At 45.9% G+C, this 16014-nt stretch overlaps 1 protein-coding gene across 8 annotated transcripts in view; it reads right to left on the reverse strand.

Annotated features, from left to right (window-relative positions):
- ADAT1 (adenosine deaminase tRNA specific 1) overlaps positions 1-11960 on the reverse strand; it is a 32430-nt gene extending 20470 nt beyond the window's left edge. For 2 of the 8 annotated variants that reach the window (XM_055299582.2, XM_055299581.2), the window contains exons 1-6: positions 9903-11099; positions 9350-9539; positions 8986-9054; positions 7324-7378; positions 5879-6009; positions 1005-1620 (exon numbers count right to left, since the gene is read on the reverse strand). In XM_055299582.2, the coding sequence (XP_055155557.1) occupies positions 1005-1620; positions 5879-6009; positions 7324-7378; positions 8986-9054; positions 9350-9539; positions 9903-9980 (1139 nt within the window). In that variant the 5' untranslated portion in view covers positions 9981-11099. The other 6 variants (XM_055299584.2, XM_055299583.2, XM_063612435.1 and 3 more) reach the window with 5 other exon arrangements.
- Between the last annotated feature and the right edge of the window lie 4054 nt (positions 11961-16014).

A 16014-nucleotide genomic window follows, 5' to 3' on the forward strand; every position in this document is an offset into this window, starting at 1 on the left:
AAACCACTCATAATACAACTCAGAGATTATTAATAATACCTTGGCGCTCATCCTCTTACAATTTTTCTTATGTGTGGATGTACTTTAAGACCAAAACTGGCTTTTTATCTTCTAAACTGTTCTTTAAACACTATGAACATGTTTCCACATTAAATATTCATCAATATTATTATTTCATTTGAGACAGGGTCTGTCACCCAGGCTGGTGTGCAGTGGAATGATCTTGGTTCACTGCAGCCTCAATCTTCCCAGGGTCAGGTGATCCTCCTGCCTCAGCTCCCCTATTCTAGGACTACAGGTGCGTGCCACATCTGGCTAGTTTTTGTATTTTTTGTAAAGACGGGGTTTCCCCATGTTACCTAGGCTGGTCTAGAACTTCTGCGCTCAAGCAATCCGGCCCCCTCGACCTCCCAAAGTGTCGGGATTATAGTCATGAGCCACCATGCCCAGCTATTCATCAATATTAACGACAAAGAAAACACTTAATTTCCTATTACTGGGGATTTCAGTTGTTTACTTTTTCTTTTTAAAAAAAATCATTAGCCAGGCTCAGTGGCTCACACCTGTAATCCTAGCACTTTGGGAGGCCGAGGCAAATGGATCACCTGAGGTCAGGAGTTTGAGACCAGCCTGACCAACATGGTGAAACCCCGTCTCTACTAAAAATACAAAAATTAGCCAGGTGTGGTGGCACATGCCTGTAGTCCTAGCTACTCATGAAGCTGAGGCAGGAGAATCGCTTGAACCCAGGAGGCGGAGGCTGCAGTGAGCCCAGAGCTCGCAATTGCACCCCAGCCTCGGTGACAGAGCAAGAATCCATCTCAAAAAAACAAAAAAAAATTATATACAAAGCTAAATGTTCAAATACTTTATTTCCTTAAGACAAATTCCTGGAAGTGGAACTGCTGGATCAAAAGGTATGGAGATTCTTAATGCTCTTAGGCCTTACTCTCAGACTGCCTCTTGGAATGACTGTTCCAATTGAGCCCTCCCTACCCTCTCACCTTCCAATCAGTGCTCTCTGCATGGCTTCCTGGCTATATGGGCACTTTCCAATGACCACAGCTGACAGGTAGATGGGCTCTTCTAGGAAGTGCATCAACAGTGCCCCTTGGCATCCAAGGATGTTCCATCGGGCCATCTTGTCACTGCAGGACATGGAGCGTGTTCTGTCTCCACGGCCTGGCTTCACTCGGAGCAGCCCCACCTGGTGAAAAGCAGCACCAGGCTTCCGGGAGTCTCCAGCTTCTCCAGGTACACACTTGGCTCCAGTTCTATAAACGTCTATCACTTTGGCACTACCAGGGGCTATTCTAGTGACAGCAGCCAGTCCCCCTACAGTGAGATCACAGCTGTTGCCTGGTGAGATTGGGCCACTTTTCTGCTTGCCAAAACTCTGATGGTGAGCTGCTCCGTTGGTGACCACCCCGGCCGTAGTCCCAGGCTCAAGTCTCATCTTTTTGGTTACAGGACTGTCAGGGTCTTCACATTTTCTTTCATTTCCAGGAGCTTCCAGGTTACTACTGGCTTCTACTGATGAGTTGTTGGCCCAATTTCTGAAGACAGGACAGCAAGGCTGATCTTCAAACTCAAGCATCGGAATGATGGAGGCATCCCCACCTGCAGAGAATGAACCCACTTAAACAAATGGTTCTCAAGTGAGGTCCCTGGACCAGCCACAATGGGATCTCTTGGGAATTCATCAGAAATGCAAACTCTTGGGACCCACAGTAGACCTACTGAATCAGAAACTCTGGAGGCAGAATCCAGCAGTGTGTTTTTAAACAAGCTCTCCAGGTGATTCTGATGCAAGCTCAAGTTTGAGAACTACTGACTTCATCTATTCTCCCAGCTGACCTGAGATGAGTTAAGAGCACATGCACACAATTCCCTAATAAGAATCCTCTGGGGCTCTTGTTGAAGACTCTATCCTGGACCCAGTGAGTTGGAATTTCTGGAGAAGGGTATGCAAAATGGAATATTTTAACAAAGATCTGAGCTAACTTTTACCACTAGGAAGTTTTGGAAACACGGGTTTAGGCCAGGGTTTCTCAACCACTGTACTAATGACATTTTTTTGAGATGCAGTCTGGCTCTGTCGCCCAGGCTGGAGTGCAGTGGTGTGATCTCGGCTCAGTGCAATCTCTGCCTCCTGGGTTCAAGTGATTCTCCTGCCTCAGCCTCCTGAGTAGCTGGGATTACATGCGCACATCACCATGCCTGGCTAATTTTTGTATTTTTAGTAGAGACGAGGCTTCACCATGTTGGCCAGGCTGGTCTTGACCTCAAGTGACTCCTGACCTCAAGCGATCCGCCCACCTTGGCCTCCCAAAGTGCTGGGATTATAGGTGTGAGCCAGCGTGCCAGGCCACTAATGACATTTTGGACTGTATCACTCTTTGCTGTGGGGGCTGTCCTATACATTATAGAATATTTAGCAGCATACCTGGTCTCTACCTACTAAATGCCAACAGCACTACCAGTCCCAGTATGAAAATAACGTCTCCACATGTTGCGAAAAGTCTCCTGGGGAGCAAAACTTTCCAAACTGAGAACCACTGGCTTAGAATGAACAAGGTTTCCCAACTGCATTTTGTGGAATGCTATTCGCTAAGATGCTTTGGAAAACAAAAGTGGGTGGTTTATCTCATAAAGAAATTTGGCAGGCAGGGCGCGGTGGCTCATGCCTGTAATCCCAGTACTTTGGGAGGCCGAGGTGGGCGGATCACGAGGTGAGGAGTTCGAGACCAGCCTGGCCAATATGGGGAAACCCTGTCTCTACTGAGGATACAAAAATTAGCTGGGCGTGGTGGCGTGCACCTGTAGTCCCAGCTACTGGGGAGGCTGAGGCAGAACGATCACTTGAACCCGGGAGGCGGAGGTTGCAGTGAGCCAAGATTGCACAATTGCACTCCCGCCTGGGTGACAGAGGGAGATTCCGTCTCAAAAAAAAGGAAAAGAAATTTGGCAACTATTGCTCAAAATTTCCCCATCTTGGAGATTTTATGATGCATGGCCCCACAGTAAGACTCTAAAGTAAATTACATCCCTAGTCTAAACCAATGTTTCCAAAATTTCCAGTGTTTCCTCTTGCTGGTTTAGAGATTTCTGACCTCCTCTGTCCTTATAGGAAACAGAAGAAAACTAGAGGTCAGTAAGAACCACAGCTCTCCCTTGAGAAGGGAAAGATTTCTTCAAACACTAACCTGATGAGTGTTGCTTTTCTAAAGTGTATAAATAATACATCTGTAATCTTTACAACTCAAGAGTGGGAAAGGCAAGAGATACAGAAGTGGGAATATATCTGGAGAGGTTGGCTGGCTGACTTCCAGAGACCTCACAAGGTCACAGTGACTTTGGAGAACTCACCAGGGTCCATCTCCCACTCTGCAGGCTTGGAAATTGGATCTTGACAGAATGCCTGAACGCAAGAGCCTGACTCATGTTAATAAAACTCATAAGTAAGAGCCTGAATTAGCTAACCCAGCCAACAAATTATTAATTACTCATAGGATGTAAATGCCAAGGGAGCCAGAGAGTTACATTCTCTAGGTAATGTTCTTTCTCTCTGCAGACAAACCATGGGAGGACATCACATTTTAAAAGATGACCAGCAAAATTTCCAGAGGATTTTTAAGATGAACAGAGGGTTGCTAACTTTTTATTCCATCAAGGAAGATCTTTAAAAATCTCAATTACTGGCCAGGCACAGTGGTTCATGCCTGTAATCCCAGCACTTTGGGAGGCCGAAGAGGGCGAATCACTTGAGGTCAGGAGTTTGAGACCAGCCCGGCCAACGTGGTGAAACCCTGTTTCTACTAAAAATACAAAAAAATTAGCCGGACGTGGTGGCGCATGCCTATATTCCCACCTACTCGGGAGGCCAAGACAGGAGAATTGCCTGAACCCGGGAAGGGGAGATTGCAATGAGCCGAGATTGAGAAAAAAAAAAAAAAATTCAATTACCATCACTTAAAAAAAACTCTCATATCCTTTAAAATGAAAGAAATTAGTTTTGCAAAATTCACTACATAGTCTTGAGCTTTCTTGTTTTTTTTCAGGGACTGTTCTCACAGATCAGTAGCTGTTTGTTGACCACTGACTTAAGGAGTTTGATAAGGGCATAATCAAACTCCGTAAGTGTCCAGTATTTTGGCTTCCCTGGGCCACATTGGAAGAATAAAAATTGTCTTGGGCCACACACAAAATACACGAACACAAACGATCATTGATGAGCTAAAAAAAAAAAAAAAATCGCAAGAAAAATCTCATAATGTTTTAAGAAAGCTTAAGAATTTGTCTTGGGCCACATTCAAAGCCGTCCTGGTCTGCATGTAGCCAGGCAGGCCGTGGGTTAGACAAGTTTGGATTAGGCCATCAGGCTGTGATCCTCAGATGCTTCTTTCTCCACAGTAAGGCTATACCTGTCACTGGCATCGCCCCGGTCCTAGCTACTCAATGTGTGGTCTATGGACCCACACTGCTGGCATGCCTTGTGAGTTGGCTAGAAATGCAGAACCTCAGGCCCCACTCCAGACCTAATGAATCTGAATCTGCATGTTCTCCAGGAGATTCATGTGCATATTACAGCTTGAGAGGAGCTGAGCTGATTAGGAAACATCCTTTGGGCCTTGGACTAGGGACCTTACAGCTAAGAATAGAGCAAGGATGAGTGCTGCCTACCTGTCATTTTTCTGGGCTTTGACTCTTAAACTCTTCTTATACTCTTTCTTTCTTCTCTCTCTCTCTCTTTTTTTTTCCTTTTTTTTGACTGAGTCTTGCCCTGTCATCCAGGCTGGAGGGCAATGGCGCAATCTCGGCTCACTGCAACCTCTGCCTCCCGGGTTCAAATGATTCTCCTGCCTCAGCCTCCCGAGTAGCTGGGATTACAGGCAAGCACCATCATGCCCAGCTAATTTTGTATATTTAGTAGAGATGGGGTTTCTCCATGTTGGTCAGGCTGGTCTGGAACTCTCAACCTCAGGTGATCCGCCGGCCTCGGAGTCCAAAAGTTCTGGGATTACAGGTGTGAGCCACCGTGCCTGGCCTCATTCTTTCTTAAGCTATATCTATATTTTCAATTTGAGTTATGAACAAATCTACACAGCTATTCTATTTCTTCATTAGTGATTTCTTATCTCTGCTCTAATTGCATATGTTAGTTTTAAAGCTTAAAAGTTTTAAAGTTTAATCTTATATCCTTATTTCAAAGATTTTAGGGTGAGAAAATTTTGCTGCCATCCTGAGTTGGTATTCACAAAAGGTTGAAGTTATTTTCAATTTTTAAGAAAGAAAAACAAAAGATAGAAATGATGCCCCCCTCACCCCAGGCTAGGTCTTCCTGTCTTATGTAACCACAGCACCTGAACATACCCTTATAACCCACCAAAATCTACCCTAACTAACCATGACTATCTACATTCCCTAAAAGACTACGAAGGTAGGCAATATGCTAGTCTTATTCATTTCTGTATACTCAGTATGTCATATTGTGCCTGACAAATAGTAGAAAGTATTTGTTCAATGACTGAATAAATGAGTTTTAGGATAAGTTACTATAGGACTTCTAAGCCCCATGTTGGCTTCACATCTTGTGAGGATTCAGCCTTACGCTCCTAATCCTGATTCTGAGAAATGACTAATAGTGTGAGTGAGACTCTATACCCTTTGCCTCTGTCTTCTCTTTAGATAAAACCTTTAGAAGTGATTAGGTACACTGGCCTGTCATAAAAAGGCACTGTCACTACTTGTGGCTACTTGTGACCACCTGTGGCTACTTCAGCCATTAGTGCTTTTTAGGAAAAAACCTAACTATGGATAACACAAACATAAGGAAGTAGTCCATTTAACATTAATCCAAAGGCTTGAATATACTTACATGGTGTATGGCTGGAGAAAAACACAAAAATGAGGTCTCGTCTAAGTTTCCACACTCCTTTTTGAGTTCCTGGGACAAAGATGCTATCCTCTTTCAGGGTGGCTGCCAACTGGAGTTGGTGGAGAAGGTACCTAAGGGTTGCAAGATGTTACTAGGATGAACAACCAATCTCTGTGTTAAGGGGAAAGCCTCTGGTTGGGTGATTACTAAGACAGCTTACTGTAGACTAATGGGACTGGTAGTGATGCGGAATTATGAGAATGCTCTAGACCAGTGATTCTCAAAGTGCGGTCCCTGCACCAGCAGCATCAGCATCACCTGGAAATTTGTTAGCCTCCAATTTCAGCTGGCCTCGGTGGCTCTTATCTGTAACCCCAGCTACTTGGGAGACTGAGGCAGGAAGACTGCTTAAACCCAGGAGTTTGAGGCTGTAGTGAGCTATGATTCTGCCACTGTACTTCAGCTTGGGTGACAGAGTGAGACTATTTTTTTTTCTTTTTTTTTTTTTTTAGAAAAATAAAAAAGAGAAGAAGAAACCCAATTTCTGAGATTCCACCCTAGATATGCTGCATCAGAATCTCTGTGGTGGGCTCAGCAATCTGGGTTTTAACAAGCCTTCTAGGTTCTTCTGATGCACAATCAAGCTTGAGTACCACTAGTCCAGGCCAGGCACGTGACTTGTGCCTGTAAATCCGGCACTTTAGGAGGCTGATGCAGGAGGATCGTTTGAGACCCAGGAATCCAAGACCAGCCTGAGTAGCATAGTGACACCCTGCCTTTAAAAAAAAAAAAACAAAAAAAAAAACCAGGAAAAGTTAGCTGGGTGTGGGGGCATGCGCCTGTAATCCTAGCTATTCAGGAGGCTGAGGTGGGAGGCTTGCTTGAGTCCCAGGAGGCCAAGGCTGCAATGAGCTGAGATCACATCACTGCACTCTAGCCTAGGTGACAGAGCAAGACCCTGTGTCAAAAAAAAAAAAAAAAAAAAGAGAGAGAACCACTAGTCTAGACCACATTGCTACTCAAAGTGTAGTTTACAGACTAATATCATCTGTATTACCTAGGAGCTTATTAGAAATGTAAATTCTGGGCGAGGTGCAGTGGCTCATGACTGTAATCCCAGCACTTTGGGAGGCTGAGGCATGTGGATAATGAGGTCAGGAGTTCAAGACCAGCCTGGCCAGCATGGTGAAACCCCATCTCTACTAAAAATACAAAAAATTAGTTGAGCATGATGGCATGGGCCTGTAGTCTCAGCTACTTGGGAGGCTGAGGCAGGAGAATTGCTTGAACCCAGCAGGTGGAGGGTGCAGTGAGCTGAGATCATGCCACTGCACTCCAGCCTGGGCAAAAGACCAAGATTGCACCTCAAAAAAAAAAAAAAAAAAGTAAATTCCAGGACTCCCAACCCAGTCCTGCTGAACCATACTCTGGGGATGTGGCTTTACCTTTGGAAACTCCTTCTGGCTATGACCTCAGCATGGCTATCATTGAGGATGTCTCCTGTGGCAAAGATAGGACACCAGGTGAAGACACATGGAAGCTGGAGAGGGTCTGGTTCCTAGAAGCAGAACAAAGCAATCCCACCAGCACCCAGGATGGCCATGTAGCTCCCGGAGAGCTTTGCCAGAAGGTACCACAATCATGAATAACAACGCATTAGGTGCAGGGTTTCTCAACCCAGCACTGTAGACATTTTGGGCCAGAAAATTTTTTGTTGTGGGGGGGTCTATCCCATACACTGTAGATTGTTTATTAGTAGTATTCCTGGCCTCTACCCATGAGATGACACTAGCACCCCTCCCTCAGTTGTGACAACTAAAAATGTCTCCAGACATTGCCAAATGTCCTCTGGGGTGCAAATCACCCCCAGTTGAGAAACACTAATTTATAGAAAAACCTCATTCAGAGAACAAGGGTCCAGATCTTTTGTACAGAGGTATCCTACTTGTGCTCATGGTGATACAATTCCATCTAATCCAATCCACAGTGACCCTGGAGCAGGTTCCTCATATACAGGAGGTTAAGGCAAGGAGAATGGTGGAAACCAACTCAAAGAGGAACCTTCTAGCTAGAAGAAGAGGTAAAGACCCCAGCTCTCGGCCTGGCATGCAGTGGCTCATGCCTGTAATCCCAGCACTTTGGGAGGCCAAGGCAGGAGGACAGCTTGAGGCTGGGAGTTTGAGACCAGCCTGGCCAACACAGCAAGACCAAATCTCTACAAAATAAAAATGAAAAAAATTAGCTGCGCATAGTGGTGCACACCTGTAGTCCAGCTACTCAGGAACCTGAAGTGGGAGGATTACCTGAGCCCAGGAGTTCAAGGCTGCAGTGAGCTATGATGGTACTACTGTACTCCAGTGAGACCCTGTCTCTTAAAAAATAAACCAACGAAACAGACAAATAAAAACCCCCAGATCTCTAAGGAATTTTCATATTCTTGTTGAGGCCTAAAGCGTCCTGTCATTCAAGATTGCTTACCAGGTGTGGTGGCTCACACTTTTAATCCCAGCACTTTGGGAGGCCAATGTGGGCAGATCACTTAAGGTCAGGAGTTCAAGACCAGCTTGGCCAGCATGGTGAAACCCCGTCTCTACAAAAATACAAAAATTAGCTGGGCGTGATGGTGGGTGCCTGCTGAGGCAGGAGAATCGCTTAAACCCAGGAAGGGGAGGTTGCAGAGCAGTGAATCGAGATCGCCCCATTGCACTCCAGCCTGGGTGACAGAGTGAGACTCCGAGTCAAAAAAAAAAAAAAAAGATTGCTTTCTTGGGCTTCAGAAGCCACTCAAGCTACATCCTCTACCTGCTATAGAGACCCAAAGCCTTCCAGACCTAATGTGGAATAGCTAAGCCCAGGGACTCTGTGGTTTGAGCATGAAAATACTGGTTAACTTTCAGTTATTCGGAAAGCATGTTGCTAGACGCCTCCGCTTTGATGGTGGATTTCCATTCTCCAAGTGAGTACTGTCCTTCCAACTGGACTGACAGTCAGTAGGAAATAAATGCCATGCACCTCAACTGACATGGCCCCTCTTCCCTGACAAGGAGAGTAAAACATGGACACTGGTTTCAAGCTAAATCTTTGTTTAGATTCCCACCCGTGCTTACCGCTCTTCCTCATTTTGGACTGGCCTATGCATTTTGTTCCTGTTCCCATTGATACAACTTCTTTTGTCACTGTGGGAAAAAACAAATCGTGTGAGTTCTGAGAAACGGAATGTTCCCCGGTGTTCAGGTGTAATCAGCCTGTATACTCCTCCAGGGGATTCCCAGAGGCCCACTCAACCAAGGGCTGCGGTTCCAGCATGGCGGTCTCCCGCCATCAGAGGTACTGCGCCACCTAGCGGAGGACAAGCACACATGCCTAACATCGTAGCTCACACCCTACCCACGACTGTCCGAGCACGGTACAGCAATGCATAATTTTACCATCTCCCACAGTCAGGAGCGTGCCAAGGAGAAAAAGTCTCACCTTGCACCGGCTTATCAAGGGTGTCGCAGGCCTTGTCAGCTGGAGATTGTATCTTCACCACGGCTGCCAATAATGTCCACTCATGGTTTGGCTCAGGCTTCCCCTTCTTGGGCAGCCTGATCCCATAGTGTTCATAGCATAGCTGAGCAATCTCATCCGCGGTCCACATGGTCTGAGCTGGTGCTGAGACCTTGATCAAAAGCCACAACCATCAGAAGTACGAAAAGGAGAACCAGTGCACGATGCTACAGCCTCTCATATCCATGCTTCAAGTCTTTCAAATGGAGCAGACCGAGGTTTCCCTATCTGGAACTCTATGGATCATTTTCTCCTACTATCTCCCTGCCCCCTTTGCATCTTTAATGAAAGATCAAAGAAACCCCAAATTCTACCAATCCCCGAAATTACTGTTTCAAGTTTTTTTTAATGTTATATATCTGATACATTTTTAAGGAGTCTGCAGCCTCTACTCAACATTAAAGGACACGAGAAGGAAATGTCCTCACCACTCCAATTTTCACTGGAAACAGCACGTAAAGGGTTGCAGACTCACTTGCTTTGGGCAGACCCTCACTGTATAAGGTTTATCTTTCTGGATAGATGTTCTTATCTGTCTTCTTTTTCTAGGCATTTTATTTTTCTCTTCTTTCCCCTACAGCAGAGTGGTTCTCTACCGCCCTCTAGTAAACCCCCACTGAAGTGTTTCTCAGCAGTTACGTGTTCTCATAGAGCTCTACTTAAGGGTGTGGGCTTTGGATTCACCCTTTCTGGGTTCTAATTTTGGCTTTGCCACAAATTAACTGTGATGCTGAATAGACTACTTCATCTTGCTGTGTCTGTTTCCTCATCTGTCAAAATAGTGATAATAACAGTATCTAACCTATTTAGATTATTGTGAAGATTAAATAATACTTAGGGTTACTGTGAGGGTTAAATAAGTAATACTTACAAAAAGCAATTGCTACAACGTTGAGCATAATTAAGGTCAACTGTGATTACTATTACAAGAAATAACATTTGATGATTTTCCTGGTTAATTTGCCTTGAGCTACTTGGTGGTGGGGGTGAAAGGGGGAGAAGAAGAAAAAAACCAACAAGCAGATCCCTAGGATACTTTGCAGGGAAATCTCTCACTCTTGGCCCTATCAGTGCTCACTAGGCACATCCTGATCTCATTTGGACTCAATTATACAAAAAGCTTCTCAGTAGAAGATGAGCTTGTACGGTGATAGACACAGCTAAGCACTGTAAAACAAAACTAAAGGCCGGGCGCGGTGGCTCACCTGAGGTCAGGAGTTCGAGATCAGCCTGGCCAACGTGGTGAAACCCTGTCTCTACTGAAAATACAAAAAAATTAGCCGGGGGTGATGGCGCGTGCCTGTAGTCCCAGGTACTCGGGAGGCTGAGGCAGGAGAATCGCTTGAACCCGGGAGGCGGAGGTCGCAATGAGCCGAGATTGTGCCACTGCACTCCAGGCTGGGTGACAGAGCCAGACTCCCTCTCAAAAAAACAAAAAAGGCTTTACTGACCTCCAGTGCACGCAGCTTTTGAAAGATAGTATTGTTATGAATCCCCTGCAGCGCAATGTGCAGGCTTGCTACTGTAGTGAATGATACTGGTAAATCAGACCACAGTGATTTAAAACAAAAATCTGCAGGAAGTGAGACACTGTGACTTGAAAGTCAGAGGGCCAGGGCAAGCCTTGTCAAGAAAAGAAAGCATGAGATCCTAGAATCCTCGTTTGGAAGGGACTCACCTCTCATTTCTAGGGAGGCATCACAAGGCGGTATAGTTTACAAAGACCACCTGGCCATCGACCTGAAATTAAACCAGAGGTGCAATTCACAAACCTCAATAGCCAAGGCAGGTAGAAGTTGCCAGAAGAAACAGTGACTCTCTTTAAGATGAAGCAGCCTAGAACGGCATCATCTCACTCAGGTAGTGCGTCTGAATGAGCATGCACAACTGTTGAATAAATGTTTTGCTACACTGGGTCCATTATAATTCGAGCCTACACCCCCTCCTAGATCTTGAAAAACTTGAAGAAATTCTTAGCTGAAAATAACAGCTCAGCTAAACAGGCATTTATTTGCCCACAAGACCGCATCTCTGAAGAGTTACAACAAGCTAAAAAACTGACGTCCTTTCCGAAGAAAAGGGTGCCACGTGAGAAAAGGCTTTAGCGATGCTTGGAGGAAGGGACTCCTGCTTTACGCTGGCTCCCTTCCTAAATACTTCCGGAAGCAGAGCCCCTTCCCGGCCGTTGGAGAAGCCCGGGTGGGACCCCGAGTCGGCCAGTTACAGGATAGGACGTGCCAGGCAAGGCACTGAAGCCGTGCAGTGGGAACAGCGTGAGCGCCTGACCCACTGGGTCTTGCGGCTGCCAGGCCAGAGGCCCCGCGCCCGCCCGCAGCAGGAGCTCTTCACGCGCCGGCTGCTGACAGTTCCAGGCGTGGAGCGCCTTCCCACGTGAAACGCGTCCCGGAAGATACGGTCCTCACAACCTCTTCCCTCAAAAACAGACTCGGTAAAGTTAGCCCGGATACACCCGCCCCGTCGCCCCAATGCCTCGCGGACGCTCCGCTCCCACCTTCAGGACACCCGCCTAGGAGGCAGCGAGCTGAATCCGCCCGTAAGGCGGACGTGACGTCACAAGGCGCCGGTTCCTTCCGGTTCCCGCTCCAAGAGGCGCGCAGTGCACGCCGGGCCTTGTAGTTTTTCGGGGGAGTCGGTGCCAGGGCCGAGATTTCCGCGCTGCAAGTCCCGCAGCTCTGGCTGCGTCTTAGAGAGGCGTGAAACCGGATGATGCTCCCGCCTGTTGGCTTAGATACGCCTTGCAGCACTCGGATGAATTTCTTTTCTTTTCTTTTTTTTTTTTTTTTGAGACAGAGTCTCGCTGTTGCTCAGGCTGGAGTGTAAAGGCGCCATCTCGGCTCACTGCAACCTTCGCCTCCCGGTTCAAGCGATTCTCCTGACTATGCTGTATTTCTATCTGTAACATCACTGTCCAATAGATATATAATTCGAACCATATACGTAATTTAAAAATTTCCAGTAGCCTCATTAAAAAAGTCAAAATAGAAACAATCATATATTTTATTTAACCCATACATCCCAAATAGTATTATTTCAACATATAATCAAAAAATTTTTTGAGATGGAGTCTCGCTTTGTCGCCCAGGCTGGAAGCGGCGCAATTTCGGCGCAGTGCAACCTCCGCCTCCCGGTTTCAAGCGATTCTCCTGCCTCAGCCTCCCAAGTAGCTGGGATTACAGGCGCCCGCCATCACACCCGGCTAATTTTTGTTATTTTTAGTAGAGACGGGATTTCGCCATGTTACCAGGCTGGTCTCGATCTCCTGACCTCGTGATCTGCCCACCTCGGCCTCCCAAAGTGTTGGATTACAGGCGTGAGCCACCGCGCCTGGCCGCCCAGTCTCAATATTTTAGAAAATACTTCTGCTTTTAATGCGAAGTTTAAGAAATCTGGTGTGTGTTACACTTAGAATACATCCCAATTTGCATCAGCCACATTTCAGATGCTGGATAGTCACATGTGGCTAGTGGCTACTGTAGTACAGTACGTAGTGGACAGAACAGGTCTAAAAACCTTTGGATTGCCAGGAATAATATAGCTGCCTGGATAGTTCAGGGGCCTTTGTCACCCGGTAACTGAATGCCTCTATTACTAAAAATGAAAGAATTCGTTTTTCTTTGTTACCCCTCAAAAATTTACGCAACTTGCTCAACCCCATCCTTCTCTCTAGTTCAAAGGTAATGGGCCATGGCCCTCCTCCAAGGCCAAAGACTTTGCTCCTCATTCCTCTCCAATATCTTTAATCTGCAACTGACTGCCTCTTCTGTCCTTAAAGAAATATTCCAGTGGGGGTAAGGGGTATCAAAGACCTTCTTCTAGTGTTCTTTATCTCAGGGATTGGTATTACTAGTAATCTAGTTGCATAACTAAGAAGTGTTAACCTTCCTTGTTATCTCCCTTCCCTTAATCCCCTTAGTGCAATCCATTACCAAGTCCTGTTGATCTTCCTTCCTATCTCTTGAATCCATCCATTTCTCTCCACTTCCATGCCAATATGCTAGTAAAACTATCGTATTCCTCTTGGATTGCTACACTCATCTCTGAACTTCCACCTTTTCTTAACTGCAATTCGTTTTCCACAGAGCAGCAAGACTAATCTTTTCAAACCACAAATCTGATGTCAGATTTGTGACTACTATACATTTATTGCTTAAGTAATACTTCACTGAATGCCTTCTCAGTACTTTTTTTTTTTTGAGATGGAGTCTCACTCTGTTGCCCAGGCTGTAACACAGTGGCACAATCTTGGCTCACTGCAACCTCTGCCTCCCAGGTTGAAGCAATTCTCCTACCTCAGCCTCCTGAATAGCTGGGATTACAGGCACATGCCACAACACCCGGCAAATTTTTGTATTTTTGGTAGAGACGGTATTTCACCATGTTGGTCAGTTTGGTCTCGAACTCCAGACCTCAAGTGATCTGCCTGCCTTGACCTCCCAAAGTGCTGCCATTGCAGGCGTGAGCCACCATGCCCGACTGGCTTCTCAGTACTCTTAAAATACAGACAAAAATCCCATAGTAGTGCTCACAGTCCTGCATGGCCAGCCCCTTCCCGCCTCACCTGGTGCCGTATTTCTTTGGGCTTCTATACCCTCTCACTGGTCTCCATGTCCCTTCCTACCACAGGGCTTTTGCACTTGTTGCCATACCATGGAAAGCCTTCTTCCCTTCAGATCCAATGGCCTCAGAGAAACCTCCTCTAACTAGGTCCATGTCCATTATAGTTTCTCAATACCCCATGGACCTCTCCTTCAAACCATTTACCTGAGCTGCCATTTTATACAATTTTGGAGGATGATTTATTACATATCTATTTTCTTTACAAGTGTAGATGCTTGATGAAGTTTGGGACCATGCCTGTTTCTGCTCACCACAGCAGAGCAGTTAGCAAATTGTGAGCCTGCAACTGTTTGAAGAAGAAATGGGGACTTTATGACCCTTCTGTCCCTTCTAGCTTTCACACTCTTGGTCATTTTTCCTGCCAGCCCCACATACAAGTTGTCTACTGCTGCCTTAGTTCCTATCCCCAGCCTCCTTAAGACCAGACAGCTGGTTTCTGCCTCCATCCTTCCATTAAACCACTCTGTAAAGTCACTCGTGACATCATCAATCCTTGTAGCCTTTTTCAATCGTCTGCACTGACAGTATTACCTGAAACCTAGTCCCTTACCTGGCCTTGACCTTCCACCACCTCCCTTGGTGAGATGATTATCTCCCGTTTTAGTTACCACTCCCTTTCTGAGGATGTGCCATCTGAAAATGCTTCTTCTGAAATGCCACCTGGTCATGTACTGCTTAAACACCAGCAGGGGTGAGGATGTTCCATATTGCCTGAGGTAGTTCATTTACGTAATTCTGAATGCTTAGGTTGCTTTACCAGCTACAGAAACAGAAACCTGCTCTGTGAAAGGAGACTGGCTGCTCCCAAACTGGGATGCTTGCAGAGGTTTTGCTGAGGTGCAGAAGGTAAAGTCTTCTGTCATGTGAAAAAAGGTCTTCCCAGCTGTCTCCGTGTCAGGAAACAAGGGCTCCACTTTAACGGCAGGCTCTCAGCCACACCCTTGTCACATTCTTAGCTCTACTGAATGGAGCTGAAAATAATGAGAAAACTTCAGATTCATTACTCAACATTCTGCTATTTCCATCTGGCTAACAGGCATGTCAAATTTAACATGTCCAAAACCAAACTTCCAACCTTCCCTCTGAAACCTGCACTTCCTGTTTTTTCCATCTCAGTAGAGGGCAACTTTCTTCCAGCTGTTCAGGCCCAAAACCTTGAAATCATTTCTGGCTTCTTTTTCTCACAACCCACATTCCATCACCAAATTCTTCTGCCCTCAGGAACACAGGCAAAGTACAACCACTTGTAACCATTTCCACTGCTCCATGCACGTCCCAGCCACTGTCTCCTCAGCCCATGGTGACTGCTCAGCTGGTCTCCCTTCATTGCTCTTGTCCTCCACACAGAAACTAGAATAATCCTTGAAAAACACTCCTCTGCTCAAAATCCTTCCATGGTATCTCATCTCCCTCAGCAAACACATACTTTTCTGAGTGGCTTCCAGGGGCCTGCGTGATCTGGCCCTCACTGACCTTCACTCATCCCTGTCCAGTCACACCAGACCCTCTGCCATTCCTCAAAAACATGGTCCTTTAGTCTGAATGGCCTTTTCCCACAGACCTCCCCAGCTCAGTTTCCAGAACTCTATTGAAATGCCTAGCAGAGGTCTTCCTGACCACCATAAAGTAGCACTGTTCCCTCCACCTCTAAAATAGCACCTCTGTCCCCTTACCCTGCTCCATTTTTCTTCTTAGTATATACCACCACCAGAAAGAACATCTATTTACTTGTTTTTTGTTTGTCTACTTCTTCTCCCTACCCCAAAGAAAGAATACAATTTCCACAAAAGCAGGAACTTAGCTTTTGTTCACTGCTGTGTCCCCCATCTGTTTGAATAATGCCTGGCACAGGGCAGACATTAATATAAATTTGTTAAATGAATAAGATGGTAAAATCCTAAACATTCATTAGGCCAGAAGTCTGGGAAAAAAAGTTGACATTCTAAAAG

The sequence above is a fragment of the Symphalangus syndactylus genome, chromosome 11 (genome assembly GCF_028878055.3).
Source record: "Symphalangus syndactylus isolate Jambi chromosome 11, NHGRI_mSymSyn1-v2.1_pri, whole genome shotgun sequence".
NCBI classification, from domain to species: Eukaryota; Metazoa; Chordata; class Mammalia; order Primates; family Hylobatidae; genus Symphalangus; species Symphalangus syndactylus.